The sequence below is a fragment of the Lampris incognitus genome, chromosome 4 (genome assembly GCF_029633865.1).
Source record: "Lampris incognitus isolate fLamInc1 chromosome 4, fLamInc1.hap2, whole genome shotgun sequence".
Lineage (NCBI taxonomy): Eukaryota > Metazoa > Chordata > Actinopteri > Lampriformes > Lampridae > Lampris > Lampris incognitus.
The window spans coordinates 60,160,423-60,181,433 of NC_079214.1; the positions used below are offsets into that span (position 1 = coordinate 60,160,423).

Sequence of the window (21,011 nt, forward strand, 5' to 3'; positions counted from 1 at the left end):
TAATGAAACGTGATGTTACCTTTATTTCGCATATCCCAGTTCCTTGACAGTTGCAAGTGACAATCCCAGCAGACGAGTCTCCCATGTATGGCCACTTGGGATTCAGCCAGAGACCACTTTCAATACAGGAGAAGCCCTTGTGCTCCAGACCCAGCTTCTCACACTCTCTTCTGGCTTGTGCCACAGTTTTGCATCCATAACTGTAAACAGTAGAAGGAAACAATAAGCAAAAAAATGAAATGGTAATTTAATATCTAATGTTGAATTTAGAAACCTTGGAGGGGGGCAGTATTGTAGACATTATTATGATTCAATGGTTTAAATATTGACTATGCTTAACCCCACCCATGTCTAACCCCTGTCTTATAAGCTTATACCTGATGCTGACCCTCGTCAAAGACCCTTAAAATCAGTACATATAGTAATAACAAAAAACAACAACCACCCATAACAACACACAGAACATAGAAACAGACAAATAGAAACAAATATAGAAACAGACAAATATAAACAAAACACAAAAAAATTATAGCGTGAACTCAAGTACACAAATAATGACTAGTTGGTGTCATGATTACAGTTCTTTCCAAGTTTTAACCAGGACTTGATGGTGGAAACGCATGGGCATCAGTTTGTTTTGAAAAGGGCTGGGAACAATGGATTTGACGTGCTCATACCTTTTTTCAGTGGGCCATATACTGCGAATAGATGCAAGACAGCATCCTTTTATGGATCACCTTTAATATCTGCTTACACTTTTTGTGTGTTACGATGCTATAATGTTAACCAGCTTATATGGATGATATAATACATCATGGTAAGGAAGATGCATTTGGATCTTTATTCTCGTGTACTGAAACCAGGCAAAATTCTGGTTTTAACCCAGCCACTGGGGATGCACAAGCCAGTGCATTCTTAGTGCCGGTCCCAAGCCCGGAGAAATGGGGAGGTTACATCAGGAAGGGCATCCAGCGTAAAACCTTTGCCAAATAAAATATGGGGATCATAAATCAGATTTCCATATCAAATCGGTCAAGGCCCGGGTTATCAACGGCTGCCACCGGTTGGTCTGTAGGGTGCCAGTGGAAACTATGCTACAGTTGGGCGAAGGAGAGGGGGAAGGCATGTCCAGAGGCAGTGGGAGAGGAGGAAGGGTGGAAGTGTGGAGGTGAGAGTCGGAACTTTGAATGTTGGCACTATGACTGGTAAAGGGAAAGAGGTGGCTAACAAGATGGAGGGAAGAAAGGTAGGAATACTGTGTGTGCAAGAGACCAGCTGGAAGGGGAGTTAAGGCCAGGAGCATTAGAGGTGGGTTCAAACTCTTCGACCATGGTGTGGATGGGAGGAGAAATGGAGTAGGGGTAATCCTGAAGGAAGAGTATGTCAAGAGTGTGTTGGAGGTGAAGACAGTGTCAGACAGAATGATGAAGCTGGAAATCGAAGGTGTGATGATGAATGTTATTAGTGCATATGCTCTGCATGTTGGGTGTGAGATGGAAGAGAAAGAACAATTCCTGAGTGAGTTGGATGAAGTGGTGATGGGATTGGCATGTTGGTGAAGGGAGCAGAGGTGATGAGGAGGTGATGGGTAAGTATGGTGTCAAGGAGAGGAATGTGGAAGTACAGATGGTGGTGGATTTTGCAAAAAGGATGGAAATGTCTGTGGTGAATACATATTTCAAGAAGAGAGAGGAACACAGGGTGATGTATAATAGTGGAGGAAGCAGCACACAGGTATGCAGGAGGTGTAATCTGAGAGATATTAGAGACTGCAAGGTGGTGACAGGGGAGAATGTAGCTAGGCAGCATCAGATGGTGGTCTGTAGGATGATTTTGGAGGTCAAGAAGAGGAAGAGAGTGAAGGCAGAGCCAAGAATCAAATGGTGGAAGTTGAAGAAGGAAGACTGTTGTGTGGAGTTCAGGGAGGAGACAGGCACTAAGTGGTAGCGAAGAGTTGCCGAATGGCTGGGCAACCAATGCGGAAATAGTGAGGGAGACAGCTAGGAATGTAGTTGGTGTGTCATCTGGACAGAGGAAGGAAGACAAGGAGACTTGGTGGAGGAATGAGGAAGTACAGCAAAGTATACAGAAGAAGCGGTTGGTAAAGAAGTGGGATAGTCAGAGATGAAGAAAGTAGACAGGAGTACAAGGAGATGTGACATAAAGCGAAGAGGGAGGTGGCGAAGGCAAAGGAAAAGGCATATGGTGATGAGTTGTATGACAGGTTGGACACTACAGAAGGAGAAAAGGTCTTGTACCGATTGGATAGACAGAGGGACCGAGCTGAGAAGGATGTGCAGCAGGTTAGGGTGATGAAGGATAGAGATGAAAATGTGCTGAAAAGCGAGGAGAGTGTGTTGAGAAGGTGGAAGGAGTACTGTGGGGCTGATGAATGAAGAAAATGAGAGACTTATCTCTCTCTCATTTTCTTCATTGGATGATGTGGGTATAGTAAATCAGTAAGGGCAGTGGATTAGCAAGGAGGAAGTGAGGGCAGCTATGAAGAGGATGAAGAGTAGAAAGACAATTGGTCCAGATAACATACCTGTGGAGGCATGGAGGTGTTTAGGAGGGATGGCAGTAGAGTTTTTAACTAGGTTGTTTAACACAATCTTGGAAAGTGAGAGGATGGCTGGGAAGTGGTGAAGAGGTGCACTGGTACCGATTTTTAAGAATAAGTGTGATATGCAGAGCTGTAGCAACTACAGAGGTATAAAGTTGACCAGCACCAGCATGAAGATATGGGAAAGAGTAATAGAAGCTAGGTTAAGAGGAGAGGTGATGATTAGCGAGCAGCAGTATGGTTTCACGCCACGAAAGAGCACTACAGATATGACATTTGCTTTGAGTGTTGATGGTGAACTATAGAGGTCAGAAGGAGTTACTACACTGTGCCTTTGTGGATTTAGAGAAAGCATACGACAGGGTGCTGAGAGGTGAGGTGTGGTTTTGTATGAGAAAGTGAGGAGTCGCAGAGAAGTATGCAAGAGTGGTGCAGGATATGTATGAGGGCAGTGTGACAGTGGTGAAGTGTGCAGTAGGTGTGATGAATGGGCTCAAAGTGGAGATGGGATTACGTCAAGGATCGGCTCTGAGACCTTTCTTGTTTGCAATGGTGATGGACAGGTTGACGGACGAGATCAGGCACGAGTGTCTGTGAAAATCATAGTCTGTAGTGAGAGTAGGGTGCAGGTTGAGGAGAGCCTGAAGAGGTGGAGGTGTACACTGGAGAGAAGACGAATGAAAGTCAGCAGGAGCAAGATGGAATATATATCTGAACGACAGGAAGGACATCGGAATGATGAGGATGCAAGGAGTAGCGGTGGCAAAGGTGGATGAGTTTAAATAGTTGGGGTCAACTGTTCAAAGTAACAGGGAGTGGAGGCAAGATTGAGTGGTTGGAGAGGACAAAAGGGTACCAGCGAGAGTGAAAGGAAAGGTTCACAAGATGGTAGTGAGACCAGCTATGTTATACAGTTTGGAGATGGCGGCACTGATGAAAAGACAGGAGGTGGAGCTGGAGCTGGCAGAGATGAATATTGCTAAGATTTTTGTTGGGGAGTGATGAAGATGAACAGGATTAGGAATGAGCATATTAGAGGGACAGCTCAGGTTGGAGGGCTTGGAGACAAAGCAAGAGAGATGAGATTGAGATTGCTTGGACATGTGTGGAGGAGAGATGCTGGGTATATTGGGGGAAGGATCCTGAGGATGGAGCTGTCAGGCAAGAGGAAAAGAGGAAGGCCAAAGAGGAGGCTTATGGACGTGGTGATGGAGAACATGCAGGTGGTTGGCATTACAGAGGAAGATGCAGAGGACAGGAAGAGATGGAAATGGATGATCAGCTGTGGCGCCCCCAAGCAGAAGCAGCCGAAAGAAGAAGAAAAACTGATACAGTATGCAGACGATCACTTTTTGGCATGACATTACCTCCCTGAGGGTGTGTTCATGTCTAAACTAAAGCTAGATTGTTGCACCATACATAAGAGTGCACAGCAGCAATATAAGTGTTTTGAATTAGATTTACCGATCAGTAACCTGTTGGGTCTCTATCTTAATTACAAGATATGTACCAACATGTTATTCATTATCAAGTTCTACTAACTAAAGGCTTTCAAAAAGTGGTGGGGATGACATGGGCTACAACAAAAAGTAGTGGTGACATACCCACCATGTCCCCAACATAAATGACACACCTCTGCTGTCCATAACATGGAACATTTAAGATCTGACATTGCAACTACAATTTGTCTTAGTCTAAGACAAACCATGGAAGTTGCAGTGTTTGATTTTAGTTTCCCTTTGTTAGGATCTGCAGAAGTGTGTTTTAGAAATTGACAGTTACTGTCATTTCCCTTAGTAGAGTAGGGCAGGCTACAATTACATGTACATACATCTTATACAAAAACAAAAGCAATGATATGTACATTCAAACACCTTTTTTACATGTGATGGTTTCAGCCACTTGCACGTTTCTATTCTATTCACAATCTGTGAATAGAATAGAATAGAATAGTAATGGAAAATTGTATTTCGCAGTTCATCTGTGGGTGTGCACTGATGACATATTTAAATCGCTTGCTACAAGCAACACCACTAACACTTAAATTGGGGTTAGTAGTTACAAAAAAGACAGGCGAACATAAATAACTTACCCTGCTATGCAATTGCAATGAGCGCCAATGACGTCTCTGTCTTGTTTCATGATGATCCACGTCTTTAGTGGCGTTTCACCGGACCTTTGAGAGTGGTTAACCTAGCAACGCTAAGTAAACAACCATAATGTTAACGTAGAGAGGCGCCACAACTTTGAATGTTTGTTAATAGGTTAATCCACAGAACAAGGAACAATAAAAGAAAAGCCACTCACCCTGGCAAAAACCAAATGACAGTCATTGCGGAGCACCTTGGTACTGAGGTCGTGGACCCAACCGCGAACAAAAAAGTAGCATGACTCCATAATTTCTATGCTTTCATTTGTTTTCTTGACTCGAAGGATGTCTGGAGGACAAGGTAGTTGCTTTTATCAACTTCCTCAAAGTCTTTAAATTCAGTTGAAAACTCGCTCCTCTTCATAACACAAGGATCATATCCAACATATCTTGTTACTTTCTGTTTACACCTTTCTCTCGGCTAAACTAGCACAGTACGGGTGTTCCTCCATCTTGTCCATCTTGCTCTTCACTTCCTGCCCTCCTTCTGAATTTCACGCATCATCGGAATCGCGTGACTGCAAACATCGTATCTGTGCAATGCGGCTGGGTAGCGCATGATGTCGAATTGGGTCGTGCTGAGCAACCCGGCTGGGTAATGCGTGATGTTGAATTGAGTTGCGCTGAGCAACCCGGCTGAGTACCGTGTGATGTCCAATTGGGCCATGCTGAGCTATCCAGCTGGGTAGAGCACGATGTAGAATTCGTCAGTGCGTGCGACACAACTGGATAGTGCGCGAAACCAGCCTGGTCAGCACATGAAACCAGCCTTATCAGCATGTGCAACCTGACTGTACTATTATTAGACAGCACATGATTACCTCTGGTTGGCCCAGCTTGACTGGATAGTGCAGGGCAGCTGGATAGGTGGTATCTATGCTGGTCAAGCTTTTAAATTGTTTGGCCTCCCATAATCAGCCAGTCAGGGACAATCAAGTTTGTAGGGCTGGCCTGCAGGCCGGTCCAGCCGATAAAGCAAGGAGGAGTGTACAGGTTAATATGGGTTTGCAGATATGTTGGTGCAGTTCCTTTATTTGCTCATTATTGCCGAATCTCAGCAAGAAGCAACCAGATATAGATGCAATTCGCACAGGGCAGTGCAGTGAGCATTATTAGGACGGTACTGCTCTGGGGGTAGTATTGCACTGGTTCATTTTGCAGGTCCCCATTTACTCAAACTCACACAAATCTGGTAAATGAGTCGGTGTAGTGACATCAACAGCATTAACAGCAGCTGCAAATACAATTGCAGCAAAATAACATGCTGTGTCTGATGCCTCATAATTGTTAGAATGGCCCATTAAATGAAAATGTATGATATTTTGTTTAAGCACTGGTACCAGACAAGACTTTCCATCTTCCAACCCACTTGTTTTCTTTGCATAGCGCATGGCACGCAAAAATAAGATCTGACCACTATGCAGATACAGTGCATAGAAGGTAATGCAGAACAGAATGGAATAGAATAGATACTGTACGAACTGTATTCTTCAGGATCAGCTGAGGATTCGAAGTGTAACTAGAACTTGTTGCTACTTTTTATGTTATCCAGCAAGGGTGTCATATATTTCCATTTTGGACAGGCCACCGATGTGGCATGACACAAAAATAAACCATTCATTCATTCATACAAAAAACAAACAAACAAAAAAACCCTACATGTATTATTGCAGCATCATGCCAACTTTAGACATGATATAACCCTAGTCCAGGGGTGGGCAATCTTATCCAGAAAGGGCCAGTGTAGGTGCAGGTCTTTGTTCCAACCAAGCAGTTACACACCTCTGTCTCCTAATCAAGTTCCTCAGCAAAGACTCCCACATCGACCCTTTCTGGATAAGATTGCCCACCCCTGCTCCTAGTCATACACAGACTGGTTCGTATGATTTATGCCACAGTGTGACATATTCTGACATATTGTGCAGTTAATAACAAATGCTGCTGCTAGGCTTTTAACCAGTACTAGGAGAAGCAACCACGTTACACCAATCCTTGCTGGCCTTCTGGTTACCTGTGAGTTTTAGAATTGATTTTAAGATTTTATTGCTTGTTTTTAAAGTCTTGAACGGTCTGGTTCCTGCCTATATCTTTGTTCTGCTAACTCCCTATGAGCCTGCTTGCTGCTTGAGATCCTCCAGCAGGCCCCTGCTAATGGCTCCAAAATCTCGACTTGACACTAAAGGTGACTGGGCCATTGCTGTTCAGGCCCCTCGTGCCTGGAGATCTCAGGCAGGCAAACCCGGTGTCCTCCTTTAAATCTCTTCTTCAGACTCACTTTTATCTTATGGCTTTTTCTTAATTGATGGTAGTTGTTGTAATTATTTATCTTGTTTATATCATAAGTTCTGGATCTTATTTACTTTTATTATGTTTTTATTGTAAAGCACTTTGTAACTCTTTTTGAAATCTGCTATATAAATAAAATTATTATCATTATTATTATTACTACGTTAATTAGTATTGTGCATATTATGTTAGACGGCCTATGACTTTTTGTGATTATTCTGTGGCATAATACCAGGTGTAAATGGGGTCTAAGATGAGAAACAACCCCATTGTTAAGCAGAGTTGTTGAGCACTGTATGGTGACATAACTCACCTAGCAATTCAAAATAAAAATTTAATACTTACACAGTTATATATTACACATAAGCAGCCTGTAATAAGATTGTTTTTCTCTTGTGTCACCAAGATGTGCATATTTGCTGGAAGTACATTTTTTACATTATAAGTTAACAGACGCAAAGAAGACAATGGTGTGCAAGGGATTCGAGCGACGAACAATCAACTGAAAAGCGACAACATATAGTTCCTTTGTGCAGTCGTCTGTGATTCATTCTTAAATCAATATGGGGTCTCTCTCAACACTTACCGTTCTTTTTTCATTAATATCCAAATTAGTTTTTGTCGAAGTTTATAACAAAATAGAAAACATTTGGTGCTATTAACATATTAATTTTTGTCAGCTATCAAATGTGATGATTCGGTGGTCCTGGTTGTCCCAGTGCCATATCTTCAATGTCCATCGTTTGCACCCACCTTGAGCTCCTGCAGTTTGAGCCGCAGGTGGATAAGTTTCATCACTGTGTCCTTCTGCCGTTCCGAGTGTTCTGGCAGCTCCAGGATCAGCCTCTTACACTCCTCTATGGCCTGCTCCAGCTGCTCGATGTCTGACGCCACAAACGAACCCTGCAACCGCCAAACACCTCAGAAAACATACACATGTACATTCACGCACACAAACTTGCCACCTATGAACACTTGCTATGCACTCACAACTGCAACAGATAAATGTAGGCCAGTTTGATACGCCATGTTTTTTTGGGTGAGATGAATAGTAGGAAAAAATGCATTTCTTACCACAGGCCTCGAGAAGTGGTCCTCAGCCAACCCAAGGTCCATGGTCCGATCTGGAGACTGGGTTCTGGTGTCAGAGAAGAGCTCGGGTCTCACCTCTAACAAGACAGGGACAGAGGACAAACTATTGTATTCACTGTACGCGTACAAGCTGTGCTCCGACAAGTGCACTCAGGCACGCAGGCTAATTCCTCACACATGACTGCAGTAAGCCAGGACAACCCTTGAACTGAAACACGTAATTAAATAAGTCTATGAGGACAGTAGCTGACAAGACGGAGTGGTAGAAGACTCAAAGACTCATGTGTATTTGCCAGTTCAGGTATTGTGTACCAGAATCAGTTACCAGAGAAGGGCCATAAGGGTTTTACTGAGGCACTAAAGATTGCTGCTTCATGTAATTGCCCTGCAATTTCACAAGCAAGTCTGATTCCTAAAATCACAAACCAAACAAAAGAAAGAGACACTGACAGACAGAATTAACAGACGTGCATTTTCCAAGAACGATAAAACTCTCATCTATGCAATCATAACAATGAACTAAAAATCTTTGTCAATTTTGGCAACAAAAAAAAAATCTCCTACAGTGTATCAAACTTAAATATCCATACAATGTATCACGAATAAAATGTATGGATGTGTGAATACTTATTTTATGTACATGTACTTTCCATGTAAATGTGTTTAATTTGTGGAAATCTGCATGTTATCTCAACAGTTATCCTTCAGTTGAGTGCATGCATCAACACACCGAAACAAGATTCCTGTCTCAGATGTGCTCTCACAATGGTCTCCACAACCGTTAACCTGTTTTTGAGAAAACGTCCAATTCACAACATATGTTGACATTGATATTTTACTGGTACAACATAATGCTCAGATGGTTAACTTGAGGCACCATAAAAAATAGCTGAAAACTTCAATGGACACATCCCCTGCTCCATTTTTAGCAGAAAGCTATTTTTTGTACAGACAATCTACTACTACTACTACTACTACTACTACTACTACTACTGCTTTCGGCATTTGGCGTTAGGGGGCGCCACAGCGGATCATCCGTTTCCATCTCTTCTTGTGCTCTACATCTTCCTCTGTCACACCAGCCACCTGCATGTCCTCCCTCACCACATCCATAAACCTCCTCTTTGGCCTTCCTCCTCTCTTTCCTGGCAGCTCCATATTCAACATCCTTCCCCCAATATACCCAGCATCTCTCCTCCACACATGTCCAAACCATCTCAATCTTGTCTCTCTTGCTTTGCTTTTTTTTTGTACAGACAATATATATTGAACTATAAAGGCGTTGCTACTGATTCCCACATTTGGGATTAAATGAGGAATTCCGACTAGAATTAGCAAGTGCAAAGGTTAAAGCTGTACTGTGTTGTAGGATTATCCCAACCAGACTGTTGCACATTAGCTCTTAAAGGGACAGCAGCACAAATCATACAAGCATGCATGTTCAAATAGGACTGCCAACATGCTTCTGTCTTTCCAGGGGACAAATACTGCATATATACTGTTACATTTCCAGGTCTACTGTTAATTTTAGATTTAAGGTGTGACTCAAGTTTAAATTTAAGTTTATTCTTCTAAGGTCTGCATACACTGTGAATTTTAGATTTAGATTTTTTTCAATTTAATCTGTTATGTCATACTCTTTAGCTTTTCTTGAGGTTGAACTGATGCCTGAGCATTTCATTTCCAGCAATGCCGCTGTACTGCATTCGACAAATAACACAACATGAACTTTAAAAACAGGTCTTAGGAAAACACTGAGCATAAATGCCTATAAGACCTTAAATTGTTGCATGAAGTTTGTCTACCACCTTCCAAATAGCATGTATGTAAACTGCATAGGGCAGAACAATATATCGTTTCAGAATCGACATTGTAATGTACACATGAGTAGTGGTCATGTCGCAAAGGATGCAATGTGAGGGCTCATCAGTCATGTTAGAGTTAAACTCTTATTGCTTGATAGAAAATGAAGCCTACTGAAGTCTGTTTTGTTATGACTACTCCCCCCCCCCTTTTTTTTTCCTCCCCAATTGTACATGGCCAACTACCCCACTCTTCTGAGCTGGAGCCGTCCTGGTCTCTGCTCCACCCCCTCTGCCGACCCGGGGAGGGCTGCAGACTACCACATGCCTCCTCCGATACATGTGGAGTCGCCAGCTGCTCCTTTTCACCTGACAGTGAGGAGTTTCACCAGGGGGGCGTAGTGTGTGGGAGGATCATGCTATTCCCCCCAGTTCCCCTCCCCCCAAACAGGCGCACTGACTGACCAGAGGAGGCGCTAGTGCAGTGACCAGGACACATACCCACATCCGGCCTCCCACCCGCACACACGGCCAATTGTGTCTGTAGGGACGCCCGACCAAGCCCGAGGTAACACGGCGATTTGAACCGCCGATCCCCGTGTTGGTAGTCAACTGAATAGACTGCCATGCCACCCAGACGCCCTGTTATCACTACTTTTGAAGAAACATATTGTCATGCATATAATTTCATTTGATTTAATGACTTCCTGGACAACTATCTTACTTCCCCAACTAAAATCACCTGCTAGATCAATCTGCTAGAGCTCTGGCCCAAATTCTTTTTGAATGGAAATCAATACCTGCATATATCTGGCGAAATTATGCAACAGAGAGAGAGAGAGGGAGAGAGATTTTTTTTTTTAAATATCATATACTATAGCTCCACCATGAGGCTGTTATGTCCAAAGAACGGTCTGGCACCAAGTAAAATTTCAATAATGCAAAAGGTTAATTTTCCACCTTACCAACAATGCCAAAAGGTCGTGGTTCGTTACCTGCATACACCTCAGAACAAAACTGTTGTGCTGGTACAGGCTAGCGTCTCAGCGCTGGCAAGAGAGAGGAATGGAGCAGGAAAAACCAATGCACCCCGGTGATGTAAGCTCAACTAAGTGTTGGCTCAAGCAGGCTGCTGAACAAAATGTGATCAAACGAGTCTTTGATTCCCAAAATCTAAAATATGGGAAGTGCCTCCAGTATTACCGCAATGATGCTCATGTCTCACTTCCTCTGGTTAAGCTACTTTCAATTTCCTCTACTCACTGGCCCAGAGCGACTTCCAAAAACCCCACTATCCTCATCTTGGAGTGGGGATGATAAGTTCCAACACAAACTGAATGTGAATAAACAGAAGGCATTTTATTTTTCTGCCTTTTGTTGCTTTCATTAGAGTCAGCCATACTCCAGCTACATCTAGACCTCTGCTCTCTTGAAAGTCTCCTCAAAATGTTAGAAGCATTGAGTGCTGCACAGTGGTAGGGGGAACAAGTTTACTTCTACAAAATAAAGGACACTTCTGCAAAGCGCAAAACCATGTTCTTAGATACACCCCCGCATTGCGGAATCAGTCTATCGAGTAAGAGAAACATTGCAAAAACCAATATCTTGCCGTGCTGCTTATAATATCTCCTTTCAATCCCGAGTGTCAGTTAATAAATTATTATTCCCAGTATCCATTAGAAACATAGTCCACATCCCAGTAATTGCTTCCTTATTCATCAAGGACTGGGAAATGATTTAGTACACTAGTAATATTTAGTCATACATTTAGTAATAATTATTGTCTACAGAGTACAGGGCCAGGTATATTCAAACCAAATTTGCCATCTACTTGTTGGCGATCTTCAGCAAAGTGGCGGAAAAGACAAAAGTACCATCCACAGCCAAAATGTACTTTCATTAAGTCAGTTGGTTTTGTTAATTGTCCACCCTGATTAGCGCTCATGCTGATGATGTATGGTGCTGTGTTGAGTTTCTTGAGTCGGGGTTGTTTTTCACTGTGGGGGAGCCGGAGTAACCCAATCAGGTAAACCTCAAATGTCACAAGACGGGAGACAGAAATCTGCTGTGCCCTTAGAAATTCCAACATCTCTTACTTGTTTTCAATTTCAAATAAACCATTTATTTTATTTCTTCTTTCAGCGGTTCAGATTACAGCCTAAAATGCAGTCATCTAAGTCTGCATCCATAGTTTAAGTAATGGCACACAAAGCCAACATTGCAGAGTGCACTGCAGACTGAATGCCATCTCATATTAATACTGACTATGCTTACATGTAGACTGATAATATAATCATGAACCCAAGGCACTACTCAAACTTTTTGAAAAGGTCATGTAAACACCTTTATCTGATTTTGATTGAGGTAAAGTCAAATTAATGATTAAATTTTACACTTCTTTGCCTACCAACATGGGGCTTGCCGGTTCGAATCCCCGTGTTACCTCCAGCTTGGTCGGGCGTCCCTGCAGACACAACTGGCCGTGTCTGCGGGTGGGAAGCCGGATGTGGGTATGTGTCATGGTCACGGCACTAGCGCCTCCTCTGTTCGGGGGCAGGGGGTACTGGGGGGAATAGTATGATCCTCCTACATGCTACGTCCCCCTGGTGAAACTCCTCACTGTCAGGTGAAAAGAAGCGGCTGATGACTCCACATGTATTGGAGGAGACAAGTGGTAGTCTGCAGAGAAGGGTGGAGCAGCGACCAAGATGGCTTGGAAGAGTGGGGTAATTGGCCAAGTACAATTGGGGAGAAAGAGGGGGGAAAAAGCCACCAAAAAAAAAAAATCACTTCTATTAAGCTACATTGCACATACCGTTGTTGTCTGTGCAGACAGACAACAACAAAACACCATGGAGATACGTCATCTTACCCTTCAGGCACAATCAATTCACGGTGCAGAACTCCTCCGTCACACCAGACAATTTCAGCGACGGAGGAGGCTGGTATATACCACAATTTTCTGTGCTGCAGTCACAGCAGGATTCGCAAGGCAGCGCGAGGTGTGGTGCAACCCGAAAAGTGTTGACTAATGGGAAAATGTAGTCCGCGGGACATTTGACGATGACAAATGGCTTGCCAACTTCAGAATGTACTGGGGAACATTTGATATGATCTGTGACCGCCTATGACCCAGTCACGTATAAGACACCCAGCTCAGGTGGGCAATATGTGTGGAGAAGCGGGTCGCAGTTGCCCTGTATTGGCTAGCCACTGGGTCAGGATACCGAACCGTTGCACATCTCTTTGGGATGGGAAAAGCGACTGTGTGCGTGATTGTGCATGAAGTTTGCACCACTTTGTCTGCACTGCGAAACAAGTACTTCAGGCTTGCAGTGGGTGATCACCTGCAAAGCATCATTCGTGACTTTAAAACAAGGTGAATATTACTTGAATATTAATATTAGCACCGCCTAGATTACGGTGATAGTCACATAAACATGAAGTGTTTAGTTGTGAACCTAGGAACTGAAATAAGGAATTGATTAGAACTGATAAGACACTGTAAGGACAAGCGATAACAAGAATCCCAATGTCCCTGTACTCGCACTGGTTTTAGTATATGGCGAAATACACTTTCTATTCTATTCTAGGTGGGGTTTTCTTTGTCTGTCCAGGGACTATTGTTCTCCATTTTTTAGGTCGTCTTTCCTCTTGTTGCATGTGGGTTTTGAACTTCCGTGCTCAGAATCTGACGTTAACATGAGTTGTGCTGTGTTGTGTTGCGTGTGAGTGACGTAATGGACAGTCTGAAATCCAATTTGAGTGGCTAGAGCATCCAGACTGAGACACATCTTTAGAAATCCGATTTGAATCAGATATGAAAGCACCCCCGAATGTGGCTCAAACGCAATTTGCAAAGATCAGATTCCAATATATTTTTTGCTGTTCAGACTACATAAAAGAAATCAGATTCCAATCTGGATTTGCCAAAAATCCAATTTGGGCTGCCAGTCTAAACAGGGTATAACTGTATGTGGTTGGGAATACGTGACCACTGTGATGCATCGGCAAGAATGCAAGGATGTTATCTTCAAAGATGTTTATTGACAGCAACTGGTGGGTGTGTATGTGTGGTTATTTCTCTGGACGCACATGAACACAACAGGTCTTTAGGGGGACAGGAGAAAAATATAATCAGGCTCGCCCTTAATGTCTACGGTAAGCCTTAGGTCGCTGGCTTTTGGTCCGTCACTTAAACAGGTCCAACGTTCTCATAGAAGTTAAGGAAAGTTCCACCCCACAACGGGAGGTGGTACCAATGGTGATCTACACACACACACACCCATTTGGAACCTTTCTAACACATCCTCCAGTGCTGAAGTTTTTCGACCCCGCAAAGCCTGTCGAAAATACTGTGATGCCAGAAGCAGTGGACTCGGAGCGGTTTTGCTACAGGAGAGTCAACCCGTTGCCTTCTCATCCAGGTCACTGACTGGCGCAGAAATGCACTATGCACAAATTGAAAAGGAGACGCTCTCCATTGTGCATGCCTGCATCAAGTTTCACAACTACATAATTGGAACGCATGTCACAGTATACAATGACCACAAGCCTCTCAAAGAGATCTTTAAAAAAAATCACTGCTTTCTACCTCCAGGCGCATCCAGAGAATGCGTCTTCGACTACAATTGTATGATTTAGCAGTCAAGTACAGGAGAGGAAAGGACATGGAGCTACCTACCACGCTGTCCAGAGCACAGCTTCCAGAGAACATGCCTGAGATGGATAGCCTAGAGTGTGTCTCCATGCTCAACTTTGTTGCAGTTAGTAACCAGAAGTACACAGAACTGCAGGAGTGCACAAAAGAAGAGCTAAGCTGTCTCCAACAGATAATTCAGCATGGCTGCCCAGAACACAGACGGGCAGTGCCAATTCCTGTTCAACCATATTCAAAGCTCAGCGTTTTCGATTTTTACCGATTTTCACCAAAAAATACCCAGATTTTTAAACTGATTTTCACCCGGATTTTATGTTTCCACGGATCCAAAAGTTGTTCCTTTTCGTGTGAGGTTATGTAACAGTGTCCTCTTGTGGCGAAATTCGGCATGCTGGATGGCTTTGAAAAATAAAAACTGAAAACGCTGAGCCTTGACCGTATTGGGACACGAGAAGCCAGCTTGTGCTATCTGACGGAGTTGTATACAAAGGACTACGTATAGTAGTGCCCCCCACCATGCAAGAGCACATGCTAAGGCTTATACACCAATCTCACTTAGGGATAGTGAAGAGTAAACAGCGAGCCCATGAAGCGCTGTACTGGCCACGCATGAGTGCTGAAATCCAAGAAATGGTCAGAAATTGCAGAAGTGTGCTGATTTCCAAAACAAACTGCCCAGACAACCACTCAAGCCAACAGAAATGCCAGAGCTGCCATTTGAGGAGGTGACATCAGATCTGTTTGTCCTCCTAGTGGAATACTACTCAAAATTTACTGAAGTAAACGAACTTAAAGACAAGTGCAGTCATACCACCATAGAAACTCTGAAAGCTCAGTGCAGCAGGCACGGCATCCCTGCCACTCTACCGACAGCGGCGCACCTTCTCGTCTCCCATGTCGTCCGCCTCCATGGGATCCCCCTGGACATTTGTCTCTGACCGTAGTCCCCAGTTCACTTCCAAGATGTGGCAGGCCTTCTGTAAGGGGATTGGGGCCACGGTCAGCCTCTCCTCTGGGTATCACCCCCAAGACCAATGGGCAGGCAGAGCGGGCCAATCAAGCCCTGCAGGCGGCTTTGCATTGCGTTACCATCAGCAACCCCGCCTCCTGGAGCAAGTACCAGCCCTGGGTGGAGTACTTGTTCAACACCCCCTGTCCAAGCTCCTCCACCCCCCAGGGTCCTCGACGGTGGTGACATGGTCTGGGATGTCGACGGGCTGCTCGCCGTACGCCGCCGGGGGCTTGGGTACCAATAACTGGTGGACTGGGTTGGCTATGGGCCCGAGGACCGCAGCTGGGTTTCCCGGTCCTACCTGGCCGACCTCGCACTCCTGGAGGAGTTCTATCGGGCCCACCCCAACGCCATCGGACGGTCGCCCGGTGTCTCCCGTAGGAGGGGGGGTCCTGTTGTGGTTACACCGCCCCGAGCTGCCTCCCCGGCACGTTCAAGCCACTCCCCCAGCTCGGACGTGCTGGAAACATCCGAGCGCTCGGCTTGCGCTCTGAGGAGACGAGTGCTGCGCTGCACCAGGTGTTTGCCATCATCCATCAGGCACACCTGCGGCAATCAGGCAACCCTCTACAAGAAGCCTCCCAGAACGTCTCTCCATGTTTCGACGTACTGAACCCTGCGACTCTCCCTCCGCGACTTCCACGGCTCCCTCGCTCCTCGTCCCCAGCTACCTTCACGTTTTCCCCGGACCTCTCTGGCGATCTCCCTCCGCGACTTCCACAGCTCCCCGCGTCTCCCTCGCTCCTCGTCCCCAGCGACCTTCACGTTTTCCCCGGACCTCTCCAGCGATCTCCCTCCGTGTCTCTCTCCCTGGACCCCTCCTTTCGGACTTGACTTCCTGGCTCTTGGACCCGGACTTCCTCGGACAACCCCTCGCTCTACGGATTTGGACATTGGTAGCTAGGCGCACGCACATCATCTCAACCACCCCCACCTGAGATTCCCCTGTTACCATCCCTGTGGCAGTGTCGTTTGTTTTTCCTGCACTAAAATCGCCCATCGGGTTATCCTGGTGCTCTCTGTCTGTCTGTCCTTTGGGTTTCGCTACACTGGCCTCTGGTCTTCATTCGAGACATGTAACAGAAACGATTCTAATGATTATGCAAAATGATCACGGTCAGGTCAAATAATTGCGATTATGTAATAATTGTGACAGCCTTGCAAGCCCACCATACTGTAAGGTCAACACCTACTGTGTCTTTTGTGTGCTTTTAGACATTGCCAGTCCTGATTCCTTCGGTGAAAGATGTGCACAGAAAACATAGTGGACATTCTATGAACTTTATCTCATAAAAGATGACTAGGTTGAACATCCTATACATCAATAATTGCAGTTGTGTGATTTTGGACTATTTGACAATAGATGCATAATGAGAGGTTGTTTTTTTTTAAACTTTTTTACAAATTAGCTTGGATTAATTGTATTATGTAACTTAGATTAAGCGGACTGACTTTCTCTTCAGGGTATATTTACTTTAGTTCAACTTCCATCCAGAGTGGCAGTTTGTAAAACTATGCTTTTAGAGTTGCCTATACACCATACACTGTTTCAACAAAAGCCTGCATGTTAGCTATTTCCCCCCCCCACTGCTGAGCTCTGCACCACTGCTGAAATGCAGCACAAAGCCTTGGAAACTTCCGCAAATGTTTAGTAATAGAGCTAGTACGATGCAAAATCATAAATGCATAGAGTTAAACGCCTTTAGGAAAGGTTTTCTTACATAGGCAAAACTGTTAATATGGTGCTTGAGTGAAGTAAGACTTTATCCTCGATGTTTCTTGTATGATTTACCTTGAGGGGACTTCAGAGAGGCTTACCATGCTGTGTGGGTATCTTCCCATCTTGGAGACCATCCTCTTCCTCCCCACGGTCAAAGGGGTTGAGGCGGCCTTGACGGAAATGGGCAAGTTTCTCATCATACTCCATCTCAGTCGCTAAATCTAGAAAAAAAATATTGGCTTAATTACAAACACACCAAGACAATAGGAACGTTCCTCATGTTATTATGAACCAGGGATAATAACATGTTCATAATAACATGAGGAACGTTCCTATTATGAATAGGAAATTTCCTCATGTTATTATGAACCTCATGTTATTATGATGAGGTGAGACCTTTAATCAGGCAGATGCCTGGCTCGCGAAGAATATAGTCAGATTATCTTTGCAAAATCCAGCTACACACAAACAACTGAAACTACAGCTAAAAGGTCTAACCAAGATGAAGATTAACAAAGATTACAGAAAATTTCCGACATGATCCTGGTCATTTTTTCCCCCTGAAATTTGACTGGAGAATGAATGTATGTTTTGTATGTGATAGCCTAAATATGCAGCCTAAGTGATCATGCTGATATACTAAAAAAAAATACAGCAAAACAGAAACTCTTCAAACTCCTCCGAGTTGTTTTGAAGCCCACCCTGCCCTCTGTGTGGGAGGTCAGAGGGTACACAAATAGGTCAATAAGAGGAGCCAAAGTCTATACTAGTCAATCAAATCAGAACAAGACACTATGACCATGCATTTCCTTGCACAGCGTTTTTATGCCAACTTCCTCTTTATCGTTTATAATTTGGACAGGGTTTGCAGGCAGTTTGATGAAATTAAAGCTGATGTCTGGGGACCCAACTGGAAACATTTTTCAATGAAGTAAATGGGGAGGGGGGGGGAACCGCGCACGTTACAAAGTGTCTTCATCCAAGAGTGGATGTAAAGTGCCACGATGTAACATTTCATTGTGTCGCCTGATGTACACCTAAACAACACCGAGTTACTCTAATTTAGCTTTATCTTATTAGCCTAATCAAATTCAACATTGCTTATTGCATAACTTGATTTTCATATAGAGAAGAACAGATCATCATTCAACTGGGCTATCAAGGGATGGCAAATCGTGCAGGAGGAGGGACTCGTCCCCATCGCCTGACCCAGCACCCAGTTCTCAGGGAGGTTAAATGACACCATCTTTGCTGCTCCACGGATTGGGGCAGTGGATACGTAACACGAAACACACTGGCATGACTCTGGCGCTAAAGACGGGCAGATGCGACTGGTTTCGTCAGCCAGGCAAGAAAAAACGAAACCCTGATGCTGAGAAGTCAACAGCCAGCGCTAGCTAGGCTAGCTAGCTAGCTAGCATTGCTGCCTTGGGTACCGACGTTACAGCGAACCACCGCCAGCTAACACAGCGTAACATCGGTCTGTGGCTTACCCCCATCGTCCGCCTCGTTCGCGGCAAGGCAGCGGACACTCGCCCGGTTAAAAAAACCAGAAATGTTCGAGCCAAATCTGGCGTTAAGCGACGCTAACGCTCAAAGCTGTACGATTGTTGTTATTCATGTCAGCCGTAAACCGAGAGACTGGTTTCCCCGCAGACGGGCAGGTTGTCAAGGAGCGACACCTAGTGGACAGTCGCGGCGCCGCCGCAGTATTTAGATCACCCGGCGTTTCAACTTGATCTCCAGAGTCACGATTCTTTATGTGTTACGTCGTACAAGAGAGTAAAACCCTTGTGTTTCGGCTCCTCAACACTGCAGCAACAAGCGCAATAAAATGCCAGCTGGATCTGTACATTTTGCAATTCGAGTTGTGCACATTCTGTAATTCAAGTTTTTATGGGTTTTGAAGGCTTGGTACGGGACGGTGCATATCATTCGGGCAGGCATTTTACAGCATGACATTATCAGGACAGCATACAGTATTATTGACTTGGTTTAGCTGCAGTTTTGGTGTGCAGCCAGAAGAGGTCCCATGACGATATTATATGTTCATGCCAAGCACCCAATCTGTTTAGCATGCATTCAAAGGATCCGGTTCCTACGATTGCATTAAGTCGTTCCTTAACTTCTTGGATTTTAAACGTTTTCCAATGTTATTGTATAATTCTGTCAGCTCTTATAACAACCACCAAGATAATGAAAACGCACATTTTGATATACTACCTATATTTGAGACTCAGCCCCTTGTGGACATAACTAAGGTGATATTGGAATTGATGACCTGTGCCATTCATTACATATTTTTAAAACGTTGAGCCACAATAGCCCAACTTGATTGTACTCCCAAATACAATGTATTAATGAGTCTATTTCCTTATTACACTTCTAGCAGTTAACTACTTGTCCGACCCATTTGTCGTGTACAAGTATTTGTGTGAAATGTAAAATTTTATACATTTTGCTTTAGCTCCTCTCATGTAAGTAATTACTATTACCTGTCAAGATTTTCAGCTTTTTTTTTGGGATCAATTTCTTTGCCCAGTTCATTCTGTCATTTATTTATTTAAAGAAAAACCCGTTTATTTGGGAAGGGACAATGTACATTAATCAACATTTGAACAAATGTAAATGTACCCCAGTTAGTTTAGAGGCTAGTTTCCATTGGCAGTCCCTTTGCCTGATGTTGCTAGGCATCTTAGGATAATAAAATAGTACAAATAATACAACATGTGCAGTAGGTAAAGAACATATGACGATATGATATATAAAAACTAAAAAAGAAAAAGAAAAAAAGAAAAAGAAAAAGAACATACAACATAGTTAATATACAAGAAAAACAAGAGTAAACAAACAAGAAAATATATACAGAATATACAAATAATGTAGAAAAAGATAGTGATGATAATATAGAATATATATAAAAAAGCAGACATACAACACAGCTAATGTACAATACAGTTAAAGAACATGTTAAAGGAGTGTACGAATAGCATCAATGTTGACATTGTTCGGTCCTAATAAGCAAATTCTTGACATTACACTTAAATGAATAATAGGATGGGGACTTTCTAATTGATTGTGGTACTGAGTGCCATTGATGTGATGCTCTAAAGGAGAAGACGGCCTGACTAAATGCACTTCTGCTGAGTGGGATTGCGCAGTCCCGTCTAGCTGCACCTCTAGTAGTTCTGTCTGTGATAGAATTGAAGTTGACAGAGGAGGAGGAGCTTAACAATGCATGATCTTATAAACTAGGCAGACATTTTTGTATTTGATGAGGTTTTCCCAGCTAAGTAGATTATACTTTTTTAGAATATGGCAACGGTGAAAACTGAATGGCTTCTTGTCTAAGGTTGTGAGTGCTTGTTTGTATAATGATTCCAGTGGGTTTGATGCTGTAGAGTATGTTAGACCAGCTTATCAGACAATTGGTAATGTAGAAAACAACCATTGAGTGGAAGTATATCTTTGCTGCCTCGGTTGATAGGAAGTCTCTGGTAGACCTGAAATTTGTCAAACTAAACTTTAATTTATTGCAGACCCTTTTCATGTGGGTTTTGAAGCTGAGGTTTGAATCTATGTGTACTCCTTGGTATTTGTATTCTGAGGCAACTTGTAGTCTCTCTACCTGGGTGAGAATATCTTGCTCTACATTTATGCTGTTGCCTTATGAGAAAAACATACAAACTGTTTTCGACACATTCACTTGCAGACAACATTGATTAAG

At 43.7% G+C, this 21,011-nt stretch overlaps 1 protein-coding gene across 1 annotated transcript in view; it reads right to left on the minus strand.

Annotated features, from left to right (window-relative positions):
• def8 (differentially expressed in FDCP 8 homolog) overlaps positions 1 to 19,083 on the minus strand; it is a 40,132-nt gene extending 21,049 nt beyond the window's left edge. The window contains exons 1-4 of the mRNA XM_056278761.1: positions 18,778 to 19,083; positions 17,383 to 17,505; positions 8,073 to 8,167; positions 7,752 to 7,901 (exon numbers count right to left, since the gene is read on the minus strand). Coding sequence (XP_056134736.1) covers positions 7,752 to 7,901; positions 8,073 to 8,167; positions 17,383 to 17,491 — 354 coding nt within the window. The 5' untranslated portion in view covers positions 17,492 to 17,505; positions 18,778 to 19,083. The remainder of the gene's footprint in view (positions 1 to 7,751; positions 7,902 to 8,072; positions 8,168 to 17,382; positions 17,506 to 18,777) is intronic.
• Positions 19,084 to 21,011: the final 1,928 nt, after the last annotated feature.